This window comes from Diabrotica undecimpunctata, chromosome 7, assembly GCF_040954645.1.
Source record: "Diabrotica undecimpunctata isolate CICGRU chromosome 7, icDiaUnde3, whole genome shotgun sequence".
Taxonomy (NCBI): Eukaryota; Metazoa; Arthropoda; class Insecta; order Coleoptera; family Chrysomelidae; genus Diabrotica; species Diabrotica undecimpunctata.
Genome location: NC_092809.1, coordinates 148,329,116 through 148,355,369, shown reverse-complemented (window position 1 = coordinate 148,355,369; position 26,254 = coordinate 148,329,116). Strand labels below are relative to the sequence as shown.

The 26,254-nt window shown below is 35.8% G+C and overlaps 1 protein-coding gene across 1 annotated transcript in view; it reads right to left on the bottom strand.

The window, feature by feature from the left end:
* Window positions 1–2,471: 2,471 nt before the first annotated feature.
* S6kII (Ribosomal protein S6 kinase II) overlaps window positions 2,472–26,254 on the bottom strand; it is an 89,893-nt gene continuing 66,110 nt past the window's right edge. The window contains exons 8-13 of the mRNA XM_072538526.1: window positions 21,444–21,639; window positions 16,184–16,354; window positions 14,639–14,815; window positions 12,222–12,443; window positions 10,379–10,582; window positions 2,472–2,918 (exon numbers count right to left, since the gene is read on the bottom strand). Of these exons, the coding sequence (XP_072394627.1) occupies window positions 2,766–2,918; window positions 10,379–10,582; window positions 12,222–12,443; window positions 14,639–14,815; window positions 16,184–16,354; window positions 21,444–21,639 (1,123 nt within the window). The 3' untranslated portion in view covers window positions 2,472–2,765. The remainder of the gene's footprint in view (window positions 2,919–10,378; window positions 10,583–12,221; window positions 12,444–14,638; window positions 14,816–16,183; window positions 16,355–21,443; window positions 21,640–26,254) is intronic.

The window sequence follows — 26,254 nt, the reverse complement described above, 5'->3', positions numbered from 1 at the left end:
ACGCAGCTTCCGATTTCCACAGCACCTCGCTTATCTTGGGTCTCATTCCAAAAGTAACAATGTACGTCTCCATAGCTTTTACAATCATCGACATTATCGTCAGTCAGCTTATTTAGTTCACTTATTGTAAAATTGCAGCTGTTTTGTTTGGACTTATTTTGTTTTGGCTATTTTGTTTTGGACATGTTTTAATAAAAACATGAAGTTTCACCATTTGGAATTTGCATAGTTGCTTGAAGACCATAAAAAACGCATAAATTATACCCCTCAACGTTTCTTCGATCTCTATTTTTCTCTAATCGGCTCAATTTCTTTTCTTCTAAATGATTTTCATTTTTTTCTGCAATCTAACCTCTTTGACTCACTGATAAATTGCTAAACTGCAAACACAGATCACACTGATCTTTTTTGGGCTCAAAAAAATCCTAAGTTAAATTTAGTTGTAAATACTTCATAAAAAGTGTGGTAGAGCCACTTTCTTGTCTTTTATATCTCTGTATTTCTGTAAAATCTCTATATAAATCACGAATACTTTTACCGCTACTAATGTACTACCGGGTGGTGGCTGCTCTTAAATAATGAGACTCTATTCGAGGGATTGAGTTTATAAACTCTGTAATATCACTTACTGACTGGCTGCTTATGTTTTATGACTTCGATGCTTTCCTCTATTATCATTACCGACGTAGCCATCAGTATTTTTATCTTCTGCAAAACTGTTCGAATCATTCTTTGTGTAATATCAAACGTGTTGGTGAAGAACGTTTTACATATCCTTATTGCAAATGCAAATATTTGGTTTAATTTATAGCTATCTCCACATACTCTGCATCTAAATGTTGTTCAATTCTCAATTGCATTAAAATTCAATCATTTAGATGTGAAAATTTTTATACCTACTTACATTTTCATGTTCCGCTATTTGATTTAGTGTCACCAGGTCATCTCGTTTATGTAAAAGATTAATAATTTTTTGAGCTCGTGATTCCATAATTCTGCAACAACGCAATAAATTGTATGTAGTTTTTCACATTATGTATAAATATTTCATTACATTTTAAATCTTACAGAGGCACAATCATTACGTGACATCAAGTCTGTGGTTTTGTTTTTGTAGCATAAAGACATAACTCAAAATACACGTAGAAAATAAATGATTAATTTGTAATATACAGAACCAATTTGACATGCGCACACATTATACCCGTAAGTTTTGTAATACAACGGCATAAAAATAAACACATCAGTTTAATAGAAAAAAACAAAATGTGAAACTTACCAGAGTTTTCGTCACACAATGGCACAATGCTGAATATGACAACACAACAACGGTTTGCAGTCGACGAATACTGCTACGACACTGAATTCGTCGATATAGTAGGATGAGCGGGTGGAAAAATCGCATAGTTGAAAAGAGACACATATAGGTTTCTCGCGCACTATTTCATCTTTCTCGCTTTTTGTCAAGGCCATTGGATAGAGTATTAGATTTTATGTCTATATCAGACTAAAACTCAAAATTAGAAATTTTTGATTTGTGCCTTTACTTTACTAAGGATGCGATATAATGCTTTCTTTATAATGTCTTTTTACGTCCTTACATTTCCTTATCACTGAAAATGACGGAAAGAGCCGAACAACGCAGTTGCATTTAAAGTTTTGTTTTAACTTCGAAAAACGTTAAGCAGAAACTAATCAGTGGATGCAAAAGTATTTTAGAGATGAATCATGAGCAAAACATAGATAAAAGCATGATTCGCGACTTAGAAAGCTGTCTTCGAATTCCAAACACTTGATTTTGGAGAATTTTAACCAAGAATTTGTGAATGACTCGCGTGCATGATAAGTTTATTCCAAAAATGCTTACATGTGAGCAAAAAAAGAATTCAATGATAACAATATCGTTAAAAAGATCATTACCGGTAAAAAAAAGTTAAGTTCGTGTAACCTTCTGGCTAAGGTCTAGTGTTAGGATTTTCAGGTCCTTTGCGTGCCCTCCGAAGCACGGTGGCAGCTCAGTTTAATTAGAAATTGAAAATTTTGTCGATGCCGGGATTTGAACCCGGGCCCTCTAGCTTGTTAAGCCAGTAACATAGCCGTTGAGCTACGGCTGCCATCATTACCGGTGAAGGTGTTGTCCATCACGAATACAATGGCAAGCGAGTGACAACTGGTTTCTTTATTATCATAATGCATTGGAACATCCCAACAGTTTTTGATAAAGCATCATGCGACTAATTTTTAATTCTAAAACTTTAAATGCTGTTAGAATGTCACGAGCTAGATGGAGACGAATAATACATTATAAAGTCGTGAACGAAGATCGGATACTTTTGGGACATACTCCGTATAACTGTCCCAAGTGAAAGGAGAAGATTTGCTTATTTTATGTCTGCGCATAAATATAGAAAAACAAATCTAATAGACATTAGAATTAGTCGACAAACATCAAGCTAGATTAAAACATCGTATGTATGTGGATTCAGATGTAGTTTATTTGTACTTGTGAACCATGTATACAGTTATATAAAAATGTATAATACTAGTTTATTGTATACAATCATTGTGGTATTAATTGAACATTAAGAAATCAAATAACTGAAGTAATAAAAAAGCGCCACATAAAATGTACTAGTAATAGAGTCGAAGTGAATCTCTTCAATACGCTTCCTAATCTTTCAAATGCATTTTTAATATTTCAAGTGTACCATATTCATAAAACAAAGTTTAGTTTGATGAAACAATTGTTGAACCGAAATACCTTTTCACGGTACGCAATCCTCTTTCCTGGATTCTCTTACTCGATTTAGAGCCTTATCCCTAAACCGTCTCCTAGCCAGTTCTGACATGGCTACAGGACCGAGATGAGCTATTTGAGGTGAAGTTGCTATTGCTCTGAAGGTTGCAGCGACCGCCTCCTTAAATATTAAATAGAAAAAATATTATATATGTTTAATACCCTCCTAAAGTAAACTAAACTTAATATCAATTACTACTCTCCCTAATAATATCAATATAAAAATCTCGTTCTTTAGTGAAACTTTTTTTTTATTTAATTAATGGCTTTGGATAACTTAATCCATTCAGCCACGATAATGTATTTGACTACTTGAATTTGTTAATGATGTATTGACCTATTGCATTTGTTAACAAAATAGTACTTCGCCTAGAGGTAAACTAAAAATATATTGTAAACATTAGTATCAGAAGAATCAGTAGATTGACAAGAAACTATACTTTCATTCATTACATTCAGGGCTCTAACCAACTTAAAATGAATATTTAGTACCAACAGGGGATTACATCTTCTTCTTGATGTGCCTATCCGTTACGAATTTTGGCGATCATCATGGCAATCTTTATCTTATCTGCAGCAGTGCGGAAAAGCTGCACAGATGTTGTATTGAACCAGATTCTAAGGTTCTTTAACCAAGATGTTCTTCTTCTTCCTGGAACTCGTTTTCCAAATATTTTTCCTTGCAGGATGGCTTGAAGGAAAGCATATCTGGATTAATTTCGCATATGTCCGAAGAACTGTAACTTTCGGGATTTGATGGTGGTCAGTGAATTGTTGAGAACAATAAAAGTACGCAAGGCTGCATACCTTGGACACATACTGAGGAATGATAAATATAGTCAATATATAGGTACAAAAAGAGAATAGGTAGCCAGAATAGGTACAAAAAGGAAGTCATGGCTTCGAAATATTCGAGACTGGACAAACATGACTGTAGACGAATTATTCCACGTTGCAAAAGACAGAAAAACTTTTAGAAATATGGTCTATTACCTTCGTTAATAGGGAAGGCATAGGAAGAAGAAGAAGAAGAAGACTTTAATGCCCATAACAGAATTTGAGGCTCATTCGTACTTTTGATAAAGGCAATGTTATTGAAAACGACTTAAATTGTTCAGACACCTTTCTGTTAAATACTGGACTTAATACTCATTTTAACATCTCTTCAGGATCATTTTCAGCAATTGATCTTAGCCTTTGTGAGCCCAAAATTGCACCTTCCCTCTCCTGGGAAGTTTTTGATGACCTACATGATAGCAACCACTTTCCTATCATCATATCCAGCTCCTATAATAAGCAAACCACTACTAGAAGTTTCTGGAACTTTAAAAACGCTGATTGGTTAAAATTTAATTCTAAAACTGAAATATCATTATCTTCCTTAGCTATTACAGACGATATTAACATCACTCTAAATTTGTTTAACGATTGCTTACTTACTACTGCCAAATTACAGATCGGTAAAAAACCCATCTCTTCTAATCACAAAATGGTACCCTGTTGGAACTCTGTAATAATGCCATCCGTTTATCCAAGAATGCTTTAAATAAATATCGGCGAAACAAAACCCAGGAAAATCTTCTAATACACAAATAACTTAAAGCTAAATCCAAATTCATTATTAAACAAAGCAAAAGATCCTCATGGCAAAATTACACTTCCTCCCTCCCAACACATAATGCAAACCCCACTCAACTATGGAACAAAAATTTACAAATCCAAGGCAATAAAATTAACCTTAAGATTCCTCCTATCATCTTCAATAACACAGTTACCTCTGAGAGCCAATTAATTTCCGACACACTCGCTAAATATTTTGGAAGACAAATTGAATAAAAGTAATATGATGAAAAAGACAGTCAAGATTTGATTTCACGTACAAAGTGTCTATATATCTGTTTATGCGTATTTCGCCCAAATAGGGCTCATCAGAACAGCTCTTCATAGGCGTTCTCAACGTGAAAAATAAATATTTTCTGTCTTTAAGAAGCAACAATAAAATGGCTTCGAAATGGACGCAATAGCGACATCTGATAATAAATCCGTAAAATAGTTTCGAAACACAATTCAGATTTCTGCCTTAATCTGAGCCTTCTAAAAATTGCAAGGCAAAACAGACGTTGATAAAGATGTTAATAGAGACATGTAAATAAATATCATATATCATATAAAAATAAAAGTAATATGACTTCCCCTCACAATCCTTTACACACTCAATATTTCACTTTTACATGGCCTAAAATTTGCCTTGTGTTCGTGTAGAAAATTTGCTGCTGGTTTCGTTAATATCCCTTATAATATATTTTTAAAAAATCTCTCCAATACAACTCTCTCCAAACTTCTCGAAATTTATAACTTTATCTGGAACACACATAAATTCCCAGATATTTGGCGCAATTCTATAATAATTCCAATTAAAAAACCCGACCAACCCTCTATAACTCCAAAATCTTTTCGTCCGATTTCTCTTACTTGTACCACCTGCAAACTTCTTGAAAAAATGATAAATAAAAGACTCACTTGGTTCCTTAGAAAGTATTATTATTCTTGACGCTCAATCCGACGTCATCGATCTACTCTTGATAACTTTGTTCTTATTCAAACACACATTTATCAAGCAATCAATAATCAACAAGATGTCGTAGCAACTATATTTGACCTCGAAGGGGCATTTGATTTAATCTCCAGAAAAGCAATCATCTCTCTCACTATAATTTAGATTGTAATATTCTCTCATTTGTAAAAAAAACTTTCTAACCGGATGAACCTTTAAAGTCCTTGCCAATGGTAAACTTTCTCAATCTCTTTATTTAACTTTATTCATTCTTGCAATCAACGAAATTTGCAGGTCGTTTCCTACTCCCATCGAATATGTTTCAATACACTGATGACCTAATCATGTACTGCCATGGTAAATCTGTTCCACCACATGTAAACTTATACAAAGTGCAGCAAATCTAGTTCAGGATAGATCTAACGAACTAGGATTATCACTCTCTCAGAGCAAAATCAAATTAATAAAATTTTCCAGAAGGATTTTCACTCCCTTACCCCAGATTTTATTTAATATTTCTCCACTTGTTGTTAATCAATGTAAAATTCTCGGTTTGATGTTTGACTCCAGATTAAATTGGAAGAATCAAATCTTTGAACTTAAAACCAATTGTTTTTCAATAAACCTCTCAATTCAAGAGTCTATAGAGCCCTCATCCGATCTAAGCTCGACTACGGTAGCTTTATCTATTCATTTGCCTCTCGATCTGAGATAAATTAATTAAACTCTGTTCACAATAGCGCACTCCGTCTATGTCTAGGTGCTTTTCGTACTAGTCCTATCGAGAGTATGTACCGTGAATCCAATGAACTTCCTCTTACCCTACGACGACAATCTCTTCTACTTTCGTATGCTGCATCAACATTCGCAAATCCCTTTAATCACATCATCCCTCAATTATCACAATGCCGACTTCTCCCGCTAACAATATCCAACACCTTATCAAAAAAACTATATACTCCATTCGCTTAGTTAGGGCATATTTTGACAGATTCATTGTCGGAAACCTACAACACAACAATTCCTACTTCTCAGTATTAATAGCTCAAGTATCCTACTATTGCAGACTTCTTTCTTTAAAAAAAGAAGAATTATTCTAAATAGTGGAAGTGTATACTAAACTCATCAAATTTTGGGTAGTATATATTTAAAAAATATATTTTAGTTGTTATAATTTAACATAACTATTTATTATATGGTGCAGATAAATAATATTGATTGTCGGTAATTCGCAAAGTTCTATTTTATTTACTATTTAGTGTGTTTACTATTAATATTGGCTATGAGTACGTGTGCAAAAACCATACTAGATAATTAAAATATTTTTTCGGAATATTATTAGTATTACGTATGAGATTGTCAAGATATACTTTTGGTACAAATATTTACTTCCGGTTTTGAGATGACCGGAAGTTAAAATTTACTTTAAGTTTTAGACCCCACAATGTATATATGGATCGAAAGGTCTCGTCTAGACGAATCTAAATATGTACTTCCGGTTGCGATCCGACACCGGAAGTGACCCGAAACGCGCATAAAACGTCAAGATAGAGCAAATCTAACACCGGATTCGTGATCAGCATGCAAAATTAACTGCTAAATGATAACATTGTAACAAAAAACATTGTTTTCGACGAAATATTTCGTGATATTTAATACACTTTTTACTTGCATTATTATTGATGAATGTTATGTATATTCTTGCTTATATTGTTTGTATTGATCTCTTAATTTTTCTCGCAAAATAAAAATTTCATCTAAAAAACTCGATGTCGAGTTGGTCCGCTAGTAATTACTAAATTCACTAGACAATTCGGACTGGGAATAGCGAACCGAGTATACTTCAAGTAATTTTTCCACTACTTAAAATATTGACCTCTTTCGGACTAGTTCATTTCCTCTACCTTTGTTTCCCTCTCGAGCTAAAAATCTGCCTTCAATAGACACCTCACTCACCATCTTTAACAAACATGAATCTTCTAACATTCTTATAAAGAAAGCATTTTTAGAAATTATACAAAAAAAATCATATGATTTAATTCTCTATACCGATGCTTCTAAAACTACCACTGGTGTTGGCTATGCAGTAACCACTAAACATGAACTTGTAAGATCATCTCGGTTATCCTTAACATGTAGCGTTTACAGAGGTGAACTATATTGTATTCTGTTCGATTTTAAATGCATCTCCCGTCAGAACAGACATATTGCCATTTGTTCAGATTTCCTTTCGTCTATCCATTCAGTCAATACAATTTTCACAGACCACCCATTAGTACAAAACATTCATGACAGATACCAAAATCTCTCTGCCACGACGTAACAGTCTCTCTCATATGGCTACATACAGTCCAATTCAACTAGCTAACAATCTCAAACTCGTTTTTAAAAAGTCAGTAGAGGATACTTGGCAAAACTTATGGCAAAAGAGCAAAACAACTCTTCATGAACTCCAACCGTTTATTGGTCATCTTTCCCTGGAATTACTAATTAGAAGAGAAGCATCGACTATTAGAAGACTCTGAATTAATCACACCAAACTTACCCATGGTTTCTTGATGTCCTTTGGAACTCGTCCAACTTGCCACCATTGCAATGTTTACCTGACTGTAAAACATATCCTCACCGACTACAAACAATTCACCAATCTGTATAAAGCACTGGATTTGAAACCTACTCTTAGGCAATGCTCAACAACCCTACAGACATCACAAAAACTATACAGTTTCTAAAAACCGCTCCACTATACCACAAGATTTAACTTAATAGACATTAGTTAAAGTGATATAATTAGTATTTGTTCTCATTAATAATAATAATAATATCGTATGGCTTTTTTTGCCGGGGAGATTCTTTCGGATTGTTAGCTAGTGTCGATGCACACTAGTGCAGGGAAACCGACGGCTTTATGTACCCTTCGAAGCACGGTGAGCGGCTGGCTCGTATCATTTTTAGAAATGAAAATGTCGTTGTTGGTGCCGAGATTTGAACTCGTGCGCTCTGGCTTACAAAGCCAGTATCTTGCCGCTGAGCTACGGCCGCCCACTTTGTTCTCATTTCTTCTTCTTCTTCTTCTTCGTCTAGCCATTCACGTCCACATCTGAACATAAGCCTCTTCAAGTCTTCCTTTCCATTGTTTTTTATTGTACGCTACTTGTAGCCTATTTTTCCCGGCAGTCCTTTTCAGATCATCTGTCCATCTCATAGGAGGTCTTCCTCTGGGTCTTTTGTGTTAATATGGTCTCCAGGTTAAAATTGATATGTGCCATTTGTTTAGATCGCTCCTAGCTACATGTCCAGCGTATTCCCATTTCAACTTTAATGATTTTTGCACCACATCGGTGACTTTGGTTTTCTGTCTTCTATGTGTTTGTTTTCTTGTCCTTAAGTGATATACCTAGCATTGCTCTTTCCATCGCGTGTTGAGTGACTCTAAGTATATTCATATTCTTTTTTGTGATTGTCCATGTTTGTGCCGCATAAGTTAATATCGGAATAATGCATGCATCAAAAACTTTAGATCTAAGATGTAATTGAATTTGTTGATTTCTGAGTATATAGTTCAATTTACCGAATGCTGCCCAAGCTAACTTTCTTCTTCTTTTTATTTGTTCAGTTTGAATTTCCCTATTTAGTATTATTTTTTGACCTAAGTATATATATTCTTCAACTTTTTCTATAACTTTATCGTTTATTATTGTCACGGTGTCTTCGGAGTGCATGACTTTTGTTTTGTTTAAATTCATTTTCGGTCCTATTTTAGAAGATTCGGCATGTAGTTCAAAAAGCATGGTTTGCATTTCTTGTAGGTCAGTAGCTATCAGGATTATGTCATCTGCAAATCGTAGATTACTGAGGTAGCGGCCATTGATGTTTATTCCCTTATATTTCCAATTTAGGTTTTTAAAAACGTCCTCCAAAACTAAGGTGAACAGTTTGGGTGATAAAGTATCTCCCTGTTTGACTCCCCTGTTTAATGGTACAGGGTTCGTGTGTTCATTTTCATTTAGGTAGTATGTAGCTGTAGCTTGGTTCATAGTTTCTTTTATTAAGTTAATATATCTGCTGTCTATTCTTCAATTTTGCATTGCGTTTATTACGGCCGTGTGTTCTATGGTATCGAAAGCTTTTTCGTAGTCTACAAATGCTAGGAAAACTGGAAACTTGTATTCGTTACATTTTTCTATTAATATTTTTGTGGTTAACAGGTGATCGGAAGTTGAATAGCGTTTTCTAAAACCTGCCTGTTCATATGGTTGGTATTTGTCTAATTTCCTTGTTAGTCGAGTAGTTATGACTTTGGTGAGTATTTTTAACAGGTGTTACAGTAGGCTGATGGGTCCGTAGTTTTCCAATTTTCGACAATTCTTGTGTAATAAGATTACTTTAGAGTTGTTCCAGCTCTTAGGGACTTTGTCCTGATATAAACAACTGTCCACAAGCTTAGTTACAATTGCAATTAGTTCCTTACCTCCTTCTAATATCATATCTGTGGTAATACTATCTTCTCCTGCAGCTTTATTTCTCTTCATGTTTTCCAATGCTGTAGTTACCTCTGAAATTGTTACTTTTGGCATTATTTCTGATCCAACATTTTTTATTAATTTCCGTGCTGGTCTCGTCTCATCATTTTGTTGATGTGTTCTGTAAAGTTCTGTGTAAAAGTCTTCTATTCGTGTCAGTATGTTTTCTCTAGTTGTGATTTCATTTTCGTCTTTTCCCATTAATGATATCATCTGACGTCGTCCTAGTGTCGGTCTGAGGCATTTCATACTCTTATTTTTTTCAATAGTTGTTGTTATTAATTTTTCGTTTTCTTTTTCTTTTTTGTTGTCTGATTCCTTTTCTAATCTTGTTCTCATTATTTATTATATATTTAATATTATTGTTCCTGTACCAATGGCTTTAGTTCTCGAAGTACTTTATATAAATAAAAAAAATTATAATGAAAAGTATCAGCTTTATAATAATAAACAAATAAAACAAAATTAATCTACCATATTGTTAAAGTATTACAAAAAGTTTACCTTCAGATGAGGTTCTTGTGCTGCAGGGCCAGTATCCGGCGTGTGGGGTTGTTTTTTGTGATGTTGGTGATACAAAGCTGAAGCACGCTTCACCCACGAATGTTTCACTATCTGAGCAGCTGTCGGACGACGTTCGGGTAATATATGTAGCATTTCTGTTACGAGCAATTTGGCTTCAGTACTAATTTCGGCTAATCTTCCACTCTGAAAAACAGGATTACAATTTTTTATTGAACTATATTATATTTTAGAAGTACTCGTTTTCAGCGTAACACATTTGGTGAATTTTTGACAGCACCTATTTTAAAATACTCAGAGCATTTTGTCTTTGAAAAATCTTGAAATAAACTACAATATTCAATGACGCTATTCATCCAGAAAATTTATTGTCATATTGTCAATGCTAACATTCCTACCACTCGAAATGCAATCCCTACTACGATAGCTCTACAAATACATGAAAAATCTACACTTTCCCAACCTCTAACCAATAACGTGGCACAAAATACACAATATGAAAATAATTATATAGATAAACAATTGACTACAGAAATTTCCTTGTCTACCTTGTCCAGAAATCGTCGATTTCTTTGAAAATGTTAAAGGATACAAAGATCCGTTAAGCCTAGTTAAAACATATACGGGAAAGTTCACGAATTTTAAAACTATTATATAAAATTCACCCTTATTACATCGACCGTCGAAGTATGAAAAACAGAAGTACGAGAATAAGACGTAAGATCATGAACCAACTAAAAATGGACCCGGTAGCGATGAAGATACTTCTAGAAGAAGAATCTAACACTTCTTTCGATTCCTCGTAAAAACACATAGTAAATACAAGCAATGGCGTCCATAATACAATGAAACATAAATGATTTTACAGTCGCTACGAGATGCTAAAACATATTATCTCTGAAATCAACCCAGTGATACTTTGTTTAGAAGGGACCAACTTTAAAGATTCCAACCATGTATTAAGTTTCAAGAATACACAAATACAGACAAAACACTGAGACAAAATCAATATTTGCAACATATATTTACCTCCAGATCAAACTATAAACCAAGGAGGTTTTGATAACCTACTGCAACAAATTCCCAACACTCGTATTATTTTAGGCGATTTCAATTCACACAGTCCTATATGAGGTTCAACGAAAACTAACGCTAGAAGCAAGATATGAGTGACCACTATCCCATTCCAATTTCCAAATGTAACAAGAATAACATATAGTAAAATGTGTTAAATGTCAGGTGGGAGCGAGGCAATTATTTGAAAAGGATCAAAAGAAAAGTTCATCAACTGCTTTTCAGCCAACACATCTACGTTCATCCAGTTATGGTTTAATCCACTCCTCTAAAAGAAACCAGCTTACTGCTGAACGGGCTGGTAAGGTAACTTTTATTGCTCCCAATTTAAAATTGTTAAACATAGATCAATCCATAACTGAACTGGCGGTTAGATCACCACATCCATGATTTGCTGTTAAGAAGAAAATTTAATTTTTTTATCAAATAAATTTTATGTTTTCTGTTGTTTCGTCTCATAATAATTTTGTATATAGTTTCATGATTCTTAATACCCTATTTCATCTGATCCCTATCTATCTATCAACAATATCCCTAAGCTCATCATAGGGTTCATTCTCAGAAAATTCTCCATATCCAGAATATTCTCCGATTTTTCATTCTCGAGAATTTTCCAACATTATGCGTTCCACATATCAGCAATACTCGTCCTTATTCGCAGATCTTCATATCTTATTCGAACGAAAACAATAATTAATGAGTGCACCTAGAATGTCAAAATGTCATTTAGAAATGTCAAAACGTAATTTACCTGTAAATCTACTTTACCGGAACCAATCCTCTGTAATATCTTCTCTGGACTGTCGTTAGGTGTTGTACTAAAAGGACATTTTCCCGATAACATTATATACAATACGACTCCTAATGACCATATATCACATGCAGCGTCATATCCTTGACGTTTTAACACTTCAGGGGCCACGTAGTTGGCTGTGTAACAGGGAGTCATCAGAAGTCCATTTTCAGCTCTTAACTAAAAGTTTAGGAAAGAATTTAATTTTTAACTAATTTAATGGTTTTAAAACATAAAAATAAAAGAGTAAAATAAACCATCACTCTTAATTTCAAATAAGTTTTGTATACCGATGTAATAGTTTTAAATCCTTTGCTTCAAAAAATATGATACTTCATATTTTACTTGTTGATTTTGGGCTACAATATTTGTTTTAAATGAACTTAAGTTAAGTTTAAGTCGTAAGTCGTAAAAGTATGTACAGAAATACAAATATCACGATTAAAAATACAGTTAAACAAAATAAATTCAATGAAAACAAATAAAGAACTACTAAAAAAAGGTTGTTATGATTTATTGGTACGAAAACAATTTAGTCAAAGGCTTGTCTTAATGTTAATCTGCCCTTTATGGTGTTTTTAATTTATATAATTGATTATATCCTATAAATATACCAACCACAACCCTTCTTAATTCAAATTAAATTCTCAGGGCTATTTGTAATTCTATTCTAACACGAGTTTCCAAGTATTTTCGAAATGCAACAGGTCTTCTTCTTCTTCTTTTTATGTAGACATGACTCAGTCTGTTTTTCAATGTGCCTCTAGTAAGTTGTTCCATCGTTTTCGCGGTCTTCCTATTGGGGAACCGTCTCTTGCAGTCTTCACTACTCTATTTGTTGTCATTCGGTTTATATGATCGTTCCATTCTACTCTTCTATTTCTTACCCAGTTTTTGATGTTTTCCACCTTGCATCTACGTCGTATATCTGTCCTTCTAGCTCTCTCCCATAGTGTCTTACCATCAATTTTTCTGTTTTCATCTCTGCTGTTAGTAAATTGTTGCTGCTGTTTTGTAAATTCTGCTTTTCATTTCTTTTCCGATATTTTTATTTCTCCATATTGTTTCATACAGGCAGCGTGCGGCTCTGTTTGCTCTATTCACTTAATCTTCCACTTCAGTTTTGAGCTTTCCATAGAGAGATAATGTGATGCCTAGATATTTAAACTCCATCAGTTGTTCTATTATCTGACCTTCCAGCTACAATTTACATCTTAGTAAATTTACTGTTGTAACCATGCATTTTTGTCTTTTTTTGGGGAAATTAACATGTTAAATTTTCTGGCGGTTATATTAAATTGGTGCAACATACGTTGTAAATCGTCTTCACTTGGGGAGAGTAGTATTGCGTCGTCTGCATTACAGATTATTTTAAGTTATTTTTCTAACATTTGGTATCCTTTTTTAGTTCTTACTTTTTTTATTATTTCATCCATAATCAGGTTGAACAATAAAGAACTCTATCGTGTGCAATCATGACATCAAGAATTTGGCCTTACCCAAGATAGGCCATGCACTAGAAAATCTGGATTGGAAGATTGTCAGAAGCATGCTTGAAGTGATCTTCCGAGAAACCGGCGTACGAATTACTGTGTGCCGCATTAACTCGAAGAGATCGTGTCTTTCAAAGACAGTAGACTGTTATTTCTTTCTGAGAGGTTCATGCAGAGCTGGAGAGTCCTGTAGATTCCGCCATCCTGGGCCTACATATAGAGTTACTGATCGGGACGCTCAGATCCAAGAGGGGAGCAGTGTACCGAACTTGCTTATTTCCAGAACATTCCTCTACAGTTTCTACGGGTCTCTTTAACCATGTATCCATTACTTTATAATTACAATAACAAGGTACGCGACAAATGTAGACTTACTTATCTAGTCACTTATCAAGTTAAATACCTATTAAATTTACTAAAGGCAATTGGAGACTACTCCGCGATTTCACAATCAGTGTTGCCGGCGTTATCGGCATTTCGACAATTCTCCCGTATTTTAGTTTTAAAGTTACCTACTGAACTTGTATCGTACAATACTATTTTAATTTTTTTTTGTGTTATTTTATGCTATGCTGATTTTGGCTGTTTTTGCGTACCACCGCAAATAATGATTTGTACACCAGTGGTGCATGTATCACAGGTTGAGGTCACAGGCTGAAATAGATGATTGCATTTGCTTTGCTATAGACTTTCAAGAAGGAAATACAGAACCACTGCGCTCCTACTACGTCGTAACAGACTCCTACTATATTTTACATTAGGATCATCACGTAATATGTGAGTTTTTATCTGACATGATTAAATTACACAATTATAACCACTTTATTATAATTAAAGTCAGTTGATTAGAGTGCTTAATACAAACAATACAAGCATACAAACCTGTTTGGCGAAACCCATATCACAGATCGTAACGCTTTCAGGAGAGAAGTCTTCTGAAGCAAAAAGAATATTTGCAGGCTTTAAATCTCTATGAACTACACCGTTTTCATGTAAGTACGCGATTGTTGTAGCTAGAGTTTTTAATATGGCAGCAGCTTCAAATTCGGTGAGCCGTTTCTAAAACAAGAGATACTACGATTATTTTAAGTGATATTAACAATTTCTTATTAGCAATAAAAAATAATAGAGAATGCAGCCCAGTAGAAATAAGTTTATAGCTACCAAAATTATTATCACTTCACATTTTTCATATTTGTAATTAGGCCTAACTTAAATATTTATCATAGGTACCCGAAGGAACAAAAAACATGAATGAATTAACTATGAAGCAACATTCGATATATATCTTTATTTTCTCGAGTACTTATATCTCACAACCTGAAACTAATATTATATAAGATATTTTGCACGGGGATTACACTATACCCGCACAGGTATAATTGAATTCATTAAATCCTTGATATTGAGTTATTTAACACACAAATCAGAAAAATAAGAATCCACAAGAAAAATAGAAAAATGAAATTCCATAAAAACGTTTACTTAAAAATCTTTTAAAAGGTATATATATATGTATATATATATATATATATATATATATATATATATATATATATATATATATATATATATATATATATATATATTGCCCTGTAGGGTTACATCACAGAACGTTTTCGGACTAACAAGTCCACTATCAGTGCAGTGCATAACAACAAATATATCAGAATGGGCGGCGATTCTAAAAGCCTTTCTAAAAAATTCTAATTTGTGTGTATTTGTCCTATAAGAAATTGGAAATATTGGTTTTTTAATTGTTTGAAGAATAAATAAGGACTTTTGATTATGAACATTCATTCTGTGCGATTGGTATTATTTGTAGTTCGTTAATTTGTGCGGTAAGAATATCAAGGGATTAAGATATTTACTATGAATGTTCGTATTTTAAGGTTCAAGGTATTTTGTTGTTCTTTTTATCAGTTTTATTTCGAAACAAATCAATAAATAATTGAATTTATTTACAAAGTTGAAAAATATTTATATTAATGTTTCATTCTTTTTCCGTTGCCAATGATTTTATCCTGTTAAATACTTAATACTAAATACGAGTTTTCTCGTAGTTTAAGTCGTAATACAACATTCTATGGAAACCTTTCTATCAAATTGCCATAATGAGTGATTAAATAAATGTTTTTTTGAATGTTGTAATAGTTTTTGTTTTTATTTTTTAGATCTGGGCATATAATGGCTAGTAAACATGTGTTAAAGATATCCAGTATTACTGAATGTTTCAGTAATGGCAAGAAAACTACTATTAACTATTTAAATTACGAGAAAAAGAATATATTTAATCTTTTAGGGGATAAAATCAAATTCCAAACTAGAAAATAGTTTTTTGTTAACATAACCGCTTCATCCACTTGGCCATTCAATTACACATAGTTTTATATTTGATACAAAAGAAATAATCTAAAACATACTCACTTTCGTCATCATACAATCTAATAAATCGCCTCCTTTAAGCAATTGAAGTACTAAATAAATTGAAGTTACATCTTCATATACTGTTTTTAACGTTACTATACCAGGATGTTTACCATATCTTAATAAAATTTCAACCTCTTCTCGGCAGTCAAATAAGGTTTTTTTTATTATCTAAAAATAAAAATATATATGTTTACAACAAAAATCATTACAAAATTTAAAAAAAAAACAAAATTTTGAACATTTTCGATTTTTTTGATGTGATCTTGTATATATCTTGTCTTGATCTTGTATAAAATATTTACTAAAAATATATTTCTATATAATAGTATATTTATATTTCATTATACTTTTCTCTGACTATTGAAGGGATTGGTTTTCTATCCTTTCTGAATATTCTTTGGAGCTTCCAAATATTTTGCATATTTGGGCCTTGTTTTTCCATGTCTCGATTGTGGTTTTCCCAGCTTTGACGACGGTGTTGTTCTAGTGCTGTTTTGCCTCTCTATTTAGTCCGTTTGCCCTGTTTTTGTCCACCTGGTTCATTGTCCTTCTCGCTGTTTGCTTTGCTCTATGATCAAGTCCTTTATTTCCTGTGGTATGTTTTTAAATCTTCCCGTGTGCATCTCTACGCCCTCTTCTGTAGTGCCTGTTGAATGATATTTTCAAACTCTAGGACTCAATCCTCTATATCTTGTGGGTTGTCTATCACTGGGACGATATTTATTCCAGTGCTCGCAAGTCTCTTGAAGTTTGTCCACTTTGTTTTTCTTTTGATTCTTTCAATTGTACTTTCTTCCTCCCAAGTTCCTAGTTCTAGTAGGATAGGGTTGTGGTCCGCTGTATCTTCGTTTAGTGTTTGGATTTCTGTTTGAAGTCATAGGTTTCTAGCGACTACAATATCTATGTGAGTGGGAAGTCCATTTCATGGATAATGTATTGGGTCAGTATTGCCATGGTATAGTCGTCGTTTTCTATGTATTGGTTTAATAGTCTTCCGTTTCTGTTCGTAGCTTTATCATTCCAGCTAGGGGATCTTGCGTTTAGGTCTCCTATTATAATTGAGGGTTCGTGTATATTTAGGAACATATTCAAGTCTTCTTCGATCAGTATGTCCTGAGGTCTTACGTAGGTGGAGGTAATTCTGAGTTCTTGCTCAGTACTGAGCATCAGTACTCATCCTGAGTACTCTCATTTGTACTCTAATTGTTGTAGCTTCCATGTTGTTGAGCTTTGGCGTCAGGATTCTGATATGTCTGATTCCCTTCTTGACTAGAATTGCTGTACTTCCTTCCTGTATTGTCGTTCCTATATATGTCGTAGCCATGAAACTGTATGTTGATGCTGTTCGTGAGCTTTGTTTCCTGTATTGCCACGGCATCCATTTCATTTCTGTTGATCAGTTCGTCCAAGATGTTCTTGTTGGTGCTTATGCCTCCTGCGTTCCAGGAGCCTATCCTTAAGTAACCTCTGTTAGCCTGCCTTAGTACAGTGCTAACTTGATGTCCGATATCGCCTTGTGGACAATTCTAGTGACCAGTTCTTTGACTGAGTTCACTAGTCCATCCTGCTGTTGCTTCGAGATCAATATAGTATTATTCTCGTACTGTTGTGCTTTTGTTGCCTGCGCGTAAGACGGTCCGTTTGTCTGTTGCTGTAGCCTTCCCTGCGGGGCTTGTTGTCTTCCCGAGGTAGGACATCTGGGACATCCTCTGAAATTTGCCGGATGTTGTCCCTGTCAGTTGGCGCACTTCGCCTTCTGATCGCGAGGCATCTGGCATTCCTTACTGGGGTGATCCTCGCCGCACTTTACACATTTTGGTGCCCTAAAGCACGCTCTCTGCGCATGGTGGTACCCTTGGCAATTAAAGCACTGTGTGGGCCCAGTTCTTATGTCCTCTATATGTATCTTCATGTGCATCAGGTTTGTGATCACATTCTCTTTCTCCAGTGTCAGTACAAACATTGGTAGCTTCCTCCTACCGCTTTTCCTTGATTTCATATTTTTGACTGATTCACAGTCAATATTATATTCCTGTTTCAGGTTATCATATATGTCGGTGGCCTTTGTGTTGGAGGATAGACTTCTCAAAACTATTCTCGGTTTTATGTCTTCTTCTAAAGGGAAGGCTATCCACTGTATCGGTTTTGCTTTGTTAAACTCTTCGATTAGTTTAACCATTGTCCTATAGTCATCCAGGTTTTTAGCTTGGATGAGTGTCTCTCTTTTTCGGCTTTTCTGCTGGTGTGGAGATTTTAGTCTTTGGGATTGTTCCCGTAGACCTCTCTGTATTGGTGAGTTTTGTAGCTTTTTTGGCCTGGTTTTCCCAGGTGTCCTTTGTATAGCTCCCTTTCGGAGCCGTTATAAATTCTTCAAACTTGTTGTTGATATGCCCTATGATGGCCTGCTGGGATTCCAGCATCTTGTAGCTCTAAGACTTTTTGCCTCAGTAGCGTGATTTCTTCGTCATTTTCATTCAAGAGCATCCTCAAGGTTGTTAGCTCAGACTTTTCGTCCTCGCTGCTATGCCTTTAGCGCTTTGCTGTTGCCGATCTCTTAGGTGTCTCGTCGTCTGTTGAGTTTCCTTTGCTGTCCTCTTTTTCTTTTCTCCTGGCTTTCCTGTTTTTTGGGTGTTTGAAGTCCCCGTCGCTCATTTCTCCTCTTCTGTTTGCCATCTCGTCTGTGGTCTCGTATCGATCGTGTGGGAGTGTGTCAAAAATGTTGTAGTTTGTTATGCACAAACTACCATCGGGGTGTGGATTTGCTTTATGGCAGGGCGGTTACCAAGAATGATCAAGTATGTTGGGGGGAGGGGGAAGTGGTAAGAGTCTGGGTGCTTCCCAGGTACCTTTCGCGGTTGCTCACTCTCTAGGTCAGAACCAGAGAGAGATCCTCTTGAGTTTCACACCTCACTCGTCCTGGGGCCGTTGCTGCCAGATGTAGATTCTAAAATTCTTTATCTCACAGTGTCATCCCAGACGAAGCATAGTGAGTGTCTCGACGGGTCTGATAACCCGCCACTTTCGCTCCTTCAGAGTGTGACAGAGAATTCAATAAAATCAAATCCTCTCGGTTTAATCACATCCGAATTTACGCTTTCGCCTCTACGCGTTGGAAATCTTCGCTTTGTTATTCACAATATAACAAGGTTCACGAATCGTCTCCGCTCCTTAGTTCTGGTAAGAACTATTCACCATGATGCTCGCTCCTGCCAAAGCGTGTCTGCACTGTTCGACCTCCGCTGTCGAACTACTACTACTACTACTAGCACTTGCCTACTAGTCTGATAACTGAGAGCCATTGTTCGGAAGTGTCGCATATTTATATATTTCTAAAACAATGGTATACAACAATGGACACTTTCAGTGTCCATTCAGCAGACAATTACAACTGTCAAATGGTGTGGCGATGCGCGCCGAAAAGCGTATTAGTTCCAGTCTAACAACACAAGGTGACAATGTATGATGTAGTTCTAACAGTAGAAATTTATCAAAACGAAGTCAAGCAAATCATCAGGATTATTATTATATTAGATATTCTTATTTATGTGCCGTCTTCTACCGAAGGTTGGCGACCATCAAACGATAGGTTTCTCTGTTTTGTGCCGCATGTATTATGTTCGCAGCTTCTGGTATTTGAAACCATTCTCGCAAGTTTATCAGCCAGGATTTCTTCTTTCCGCCCAAACCTCTTCTACCTTCAATCTTGCCTTCCACGATAAGTTATAGCAGACTGTACTTATCATTACGGAACACATGGCCCAGGTATCACGCTTTCCTCCTTTTAACAGTTGTTAACAATTCCACATCTTTACCCATTCGTCTTAATACCTCTGTGTTGGTCACTCTGTCTGTCCAAGGTATTCTCAGTATGCGTCGATACAGCCACATTTCTAGAGCCGCTAACTTCTTTATAGTTGCTGTTGTTAACGTCCACCCTTCAACTCCGTAAAGTAGCGTAGAGAGTACGTAACATTTCGTGGCCGCCATCGGAGGTTAACGCTTAGGTGGCGGTTGCTTAAGAGCTTTATCATTTGGAGCTTGCTATTTCAATTCGGATCTTAATCTCTACGTCTGGGTCCCACTTATCATTTACTGTATATCCCAGATATTTAAATCGGTGTACTCTTTCAATACGTTCGGCTTCAATATTCAGGTCGATATGTTGAATGTTCTTTTTACTGAACACTATAAATTTAGTTTTCTTTCTATTGATCTTCAGTCCAAATTGGTTGCCAGTTGTATTTACTCTATTTAGCATCATCTGTAAATCTTCGATGTCATCGGCCAGTATAACAGTACCATCTGCATATAGAAAATTAGTTATTGGTACGCCATTAATCTTGATGCCCTCGTTGTACTCTTCCAGTGCCTCTAGAAATATTTGATCCGTGTAAAGGTCGAAAAGCAGTGGCGAAAGAATACAGCCCTGTCTGATTCCTCTCGAAATGGTTACGTTTTCACTCACCATATGTCCATTCTTCATGTGGGCTGTTGATTCCAATATAGATTTTTTATAATCTGGATGTCCTTAGTGTCAAGTCCTGTAAGATGTAATAGTTCTATGAGTTTGTCATGTTTGATCGAATGCTTTCTCATAGTCGATAAAATACGCGTAAACATCTTTCTGTTGATCCAGACATTTTTGAATCAAGACTTGTATTGCAAAGAGAGGCTCTAGAGTTCCAAAACCGCATCTAAAACCGAACTGTGTTTTACTTATGCTGTGTTCTAATTTTGCTCGTATTCTGGAATGGATAATACGCAAGAATACTTTAAGGGTGTGACTCATTAAACTTATAAGGCAATATTCACTACACGTCTTAGAATTCGATTTCTTGGGAAGGGGCACAAATGTAGATTTCAAGCAGTCCGATGAAATTTGACCAGTATAGTATATTTTATTAAACAGTTCCAATACTACATTCAGGTTGTTCTCGTCAAAAACTTTTAAAAATTCGACTGGTATTTCATCGCATCCTGTTGCTTTCCCATCTTTCGTTTGATCTATAGCTTTTATCACCTTACTTTTCAATATTTTTGGTCCATTCAGATCAAGAGTGTTCGTAGAAATATGACGATAATCCGTAAACAAATCTTTTATGTAATTTGCCCAATATTAGATATTAAAAATGTAAAATAAAAAACTTAAAACTAAAAATAATTTTTTTTACAAAACTCTAACAGCAAATCTCATCCCATAGAACTAAAACCCCAGATTTCGATTAATACACAATATACAGCAAAAATGTTTCCTTACCTTAACAGCATATTGATGTCCGGTGGTTTTATGTCTACCTAATTTACAAACGCTATAACTACCTCCTCCGATAACGTCTAATAGAACGTAGTCATCAAAGAAATTTCGATCACTTGTTCTTACTGAATTTACTGGGGTTTCCATTTTCTTTGGCACATTTCCGTTTTCCAATAGGCACGGAGCTATAAAACTAAATCTAAGAAAAATAGAAAATAATAAATTATTAATCGAAAAACTTATATTTTGATGCTTTTTGATCTCAAAATAAAAAAACAGTACAGGATATATGGAGAAGATACTAAAAATGATAGTGCATACACCCTTGTGCATACATTCAACCTACATATTGTTGGGCGGGTAAAGGTTAAGGACGTAAGGGTACATAGAGGACCCCAATGTGGATCAGAGCATTTCCTGGTAAAGGCCAGTATATACATTCCGTATCGAAAACGACATAAGATAGCCAACATCGAGAAGAAGAAGAGCTCACGGCACCCAAATACAATTTTCAAAGCTTGAGACAAGAGTCGGTACGATTTTTTATGAATGGAGAGTAACTGCAAAAATAAATAACATTGAAGATGGAAACGCGTAGACTTTAACGAGGGGTTATAGAAAGTCATTTGTAGTGCTGCAAAATAATTACTAGAAGAGGAAAACAAAAAAACACACCCATAATGGTGAATAAGATAGAAGACAAAAAAGAAAGTCTATCACACGTGGTTAGTTTCACTTCTTTTTAGTCGTTAACCTGATGCAAACATCGTAATATCATGAAGTTGTTTTTTTTTTGTATTTTAGCCTTGGTTTAGTACTTTTAGCCACGTAATTACATACAAATATTAGTATTCATTCATTCAGGATTGTACAGGGAGGACACTTTCATGCTCAGGGGTTCAGAGCGACCTAATTATAACACACAAGACATAAACCACGGTTAGATAGGTGGGCAAAAAATAGGTACACATACAAAGGACATCCATTCAAACGATCAAATTTTTTATTCACACCCTTACTTTAATTTTTTGCTGAAATACCATAATCAATTAAATTTTTTTTTATTATCTTCACTTAATACTACATTTAAGTTTAATGGCGTCCTTAAACCTGCTTTCAGCAATTCTTGAAGTAGCCACGTATTTGCATTGACATGTAAGGGACAGTTAAAGAATATGTTATTATGATCAGTTATACTAGTTTCAGACTCACATCTGCCTGTTGGAAAACTCCTATTTTGTGTAGATGCTTCTGAAAACATTATTTATGATCTACTTTTTATCCTAGGATGGCCGACAATGTATTTCTACTTAGTGCAAAAACTTTGTAAAATTGGTTCGCAGCCACTGTTGGTTGTAATTTAAACAAATGAGTTCCTGTAGTTTCACCGAACTGAATCCAACGTCTATCCCATTTAAATTTCATATGCTGTTTTACATATTCAAGGAGATCACATGAGTTAAATTCTTCAATCAATATATCTGAGTGCTTTTTTTTACATCTTTAAAGAGAAGAAGGAAAATCTGCATACAGACACCTGTGCCTCACACAGGTAGTGTTGAGTTCCTAATACCCTAGTGAAGCCGTGCCAGGGCGAGATGCCCCAGGAATTTAGACCTTTGACATCTCGCCCCGTCACCACTCCGAGACGGTCGGCGTCCAACTAAAAACCTCTCCTCTGTCACGCCAGAAATCAGGATGGAAGGGCCGGTTAAGGCAAACATCTCTCCTGATGCCCTGCTATCGCCCGATTCCCATTCTTTCTCCGACACATTCATTGAGGAAACTACATCCGCACGAACCACCAAGGACTTTCAATTCCTGCCTTAGCGAGGCTGCCATCTCTCTCGCGTCGTCTGTCTCCCATTTGCTCTTATTTCGGCCTGCGACAGTCCGAACTCCACCAAGGTGCTTCTCGCTTGTTTTAGAAGTCTGTTGCGAGTTCCTTCTCCTCTCGTTCTTTCGAAGAGAGCAGCTCCCTGATAAATTTGTGGATCCGTGTCCACCACCACTCATCCGTCATCATTTTCTCCACCATTTCTCTCACGGAATCAAAGATTCTGCAGTTACACTCTCTTACAAACTTATCTCTTTCATCCACCCAACGCTCACATTCCAACATCGTGTGTATCACAGTATCCGAAAAACCACAGTAAAGGCACTGATCGGACTGAGCCCTCCTCAACCTGAAAAGGTAGCTGCGGAAGCATCCATGGCCTGTGAGCATTTGCGTTAGATAATAATCCAGATGCCTATGCCCACAGTCCACCCAGCTTCGAAGGTTCGGGATTAGTGACTTCGTCCACTCCGCCACATCACGTGTTGCCTCCCACTCCTGTTGCCACTGACCAATTGAGACTAATCTCTCGGCCAGTCTTATCTCATTCATTTCTCGCTCTCCAATGTTCCGCCCCCTACGGCTGTGAATCCTTGCCCTTTCACCTACTAGTACATGTAAACGAACACAGCCGGTGATAACCCACAGAGCGGCAGCTGACACAGTTCTGTAGGCACATGCTACCCGCAGCAGACTAGTTCTGTCCACGCGTACCATGAGCCTCTTGTAAGTTGGTATTTCTACCGCCTCACTCCAGACTGGGGCCGCGTAGAGGACGACAGACTGCACAACACCGTGGAGCGCCCTTCTCCTTTCGGATTTGGGACCACCGATATTAGGCATTATCCTCCCCAGCGCAGCCATTCTCTGAATAGCTCTGCGGGTCACCCCCCTCAGATGTTCCCCCCAACTCCCACACTGGTGGAGAGTAAAGATACTTAACGTACTTTTTGGGCGCCACTCTCGTTCCCGCGCACTCAAATTCCACCCTATCTCTCTTTCTATAGCCTCTGAGTACTACAGCCTCCGTCTTATCCTCCGCGAAAGAAAGATCATGCTCACTCATCCAATCCTCAACTAGTACACACGCACGCGTAATCCGAAGCAAGAGTTCCTCCCTGTCCCGTGCCGCCACCAGCATAGCAAGGTCGTCCGCGAATGCGAAGGGGGTCACACCCTCCCCATATTCGCAGTTTAAGACCCCGTCGTATGCTAGGTTCCACAACGTCGGACCCAGGACGGAGCCCTACGGGACCCCAGCCGTTACATCCACCATCACACCATTTTCCACCACAATCTTCCTCTCGGAAATATATCTGAGTGCTTTAGTGGATTTTTAGCTATTGAATCCGCAATACTATTAACCAATATGTCTGAATGTTCCTTAACCAATACAAATTTAATATCATATGATAAAGCCGATCATTTTAGTAACTGTTGGATTGCTCCATTGGTTTTCACAACAACATTCAAGGGCTTTATATATAGCACATGCTTCAGCGGAAAAGATGCTGGATTGATTATTTAAAGTAAATGCTTTTTTAGTCCTTATTTTTGGTACAAAGTAAACACTGGTTGTACATGTTACTCATTTTGACACATCTGTATAGATTGCAATGTAATTTGAGTAGTTACTTAAGATCTCCTTGAGAGTATTATGACAAAATTCAGTTTGGTATTTAGGAATAATAATGTTTGTAGATAGAACACTTGTCAGGTGTGGTATGTCCAATGATTCCCAAATAGGATTATAAGGAGAATTAATTGCCTTAAGTTCATTGTAAGTTACAAATGCTTTTGCAAGTGGTGGGGAATTATTTTTTAAGAAGAATGTAGTTGTTATATCAGCTGTATTTAATTAATTATTTTAGCATTTGCTTGCCAGATATTTTCTGCGTAATGAGAGTGGATTTTCAGAGGACAGAACCAGGCTACCTCTTTTCCTAATTAGTGGATTAGTGGATCGTACAGGATTAGTGGTACTGCCGGAATTCCGGTATATCCCAACGGAGTAATTACTATTTAAATGGGAATAAGCCACAATTAAAGGTTAAAGTACGTTTATTGACGTTTCAGTTTCCACTTCGGAAATCTTTCTCAAAATACAAACATTAGTAAATTAAACAAATTTTGTTTTTTTGTTACTTAGTGAAAAATTCTTCTAATTTAATTTTATCTGACTCATCTATATTGACAATTCAGACATACATTATACATTTTAAAGTAGACGACTTTAAAATGATATTGCCAATATTGTTGAGTTGCGTTCCTGGGACAATTTATTTTATCGTCTACTTTAAAATGTATAATGTATGTTTGAATTGTCAATATAGATGAGTCAGATAAAATTAAATTAGAAGAATTTTTCACTAAGTAACAAAAAAACAAAATTTGTTTAATTTACTGTTTGTATTTTGAGAACGATTTCCGAAGTGGAAATTGAAACGTCAATAAACGTACTTTAACCTTTAATTGTGGCTTATTCCCATTTAAATAGTAATTACTTTAAAATGCCACAAGAAAATAGCTTCAGAACAATATCCCAACGGAGGACCAAAAAAAATACAACACTTTGTATACGGTTATATATTTGGATCAAAAGTATTTCTTTGCAGTTTTTTTCTTTTTTTTTTTTCGCAAAAACAAAAAAGATAAAATTTATTTCTGTATAATTAACTTTAGTTTTTTTTTTGTAATTTTTAGTCAATTTGAATTGTTTTTGATTTACCCAAAACATTTAAAATGCCAAAAGCTCGCGCTCGTCGGCAATTTCGCCATTTGAGCGACTTCGAAAAATGTCGCATTGTAGGCATTTAGGTTTACGGGAAATGGAAGCCCAATCGACATTCTACGCGATCGTAGAATGCCCAATCGACTCAAGGCAGAAGTATACAAAACCGTTATCCGCAACATACATGGCCGTGATCACTTCAAGAATGGAGATACTAGTAAAATAATGAGAGTTGCGCCAATTACA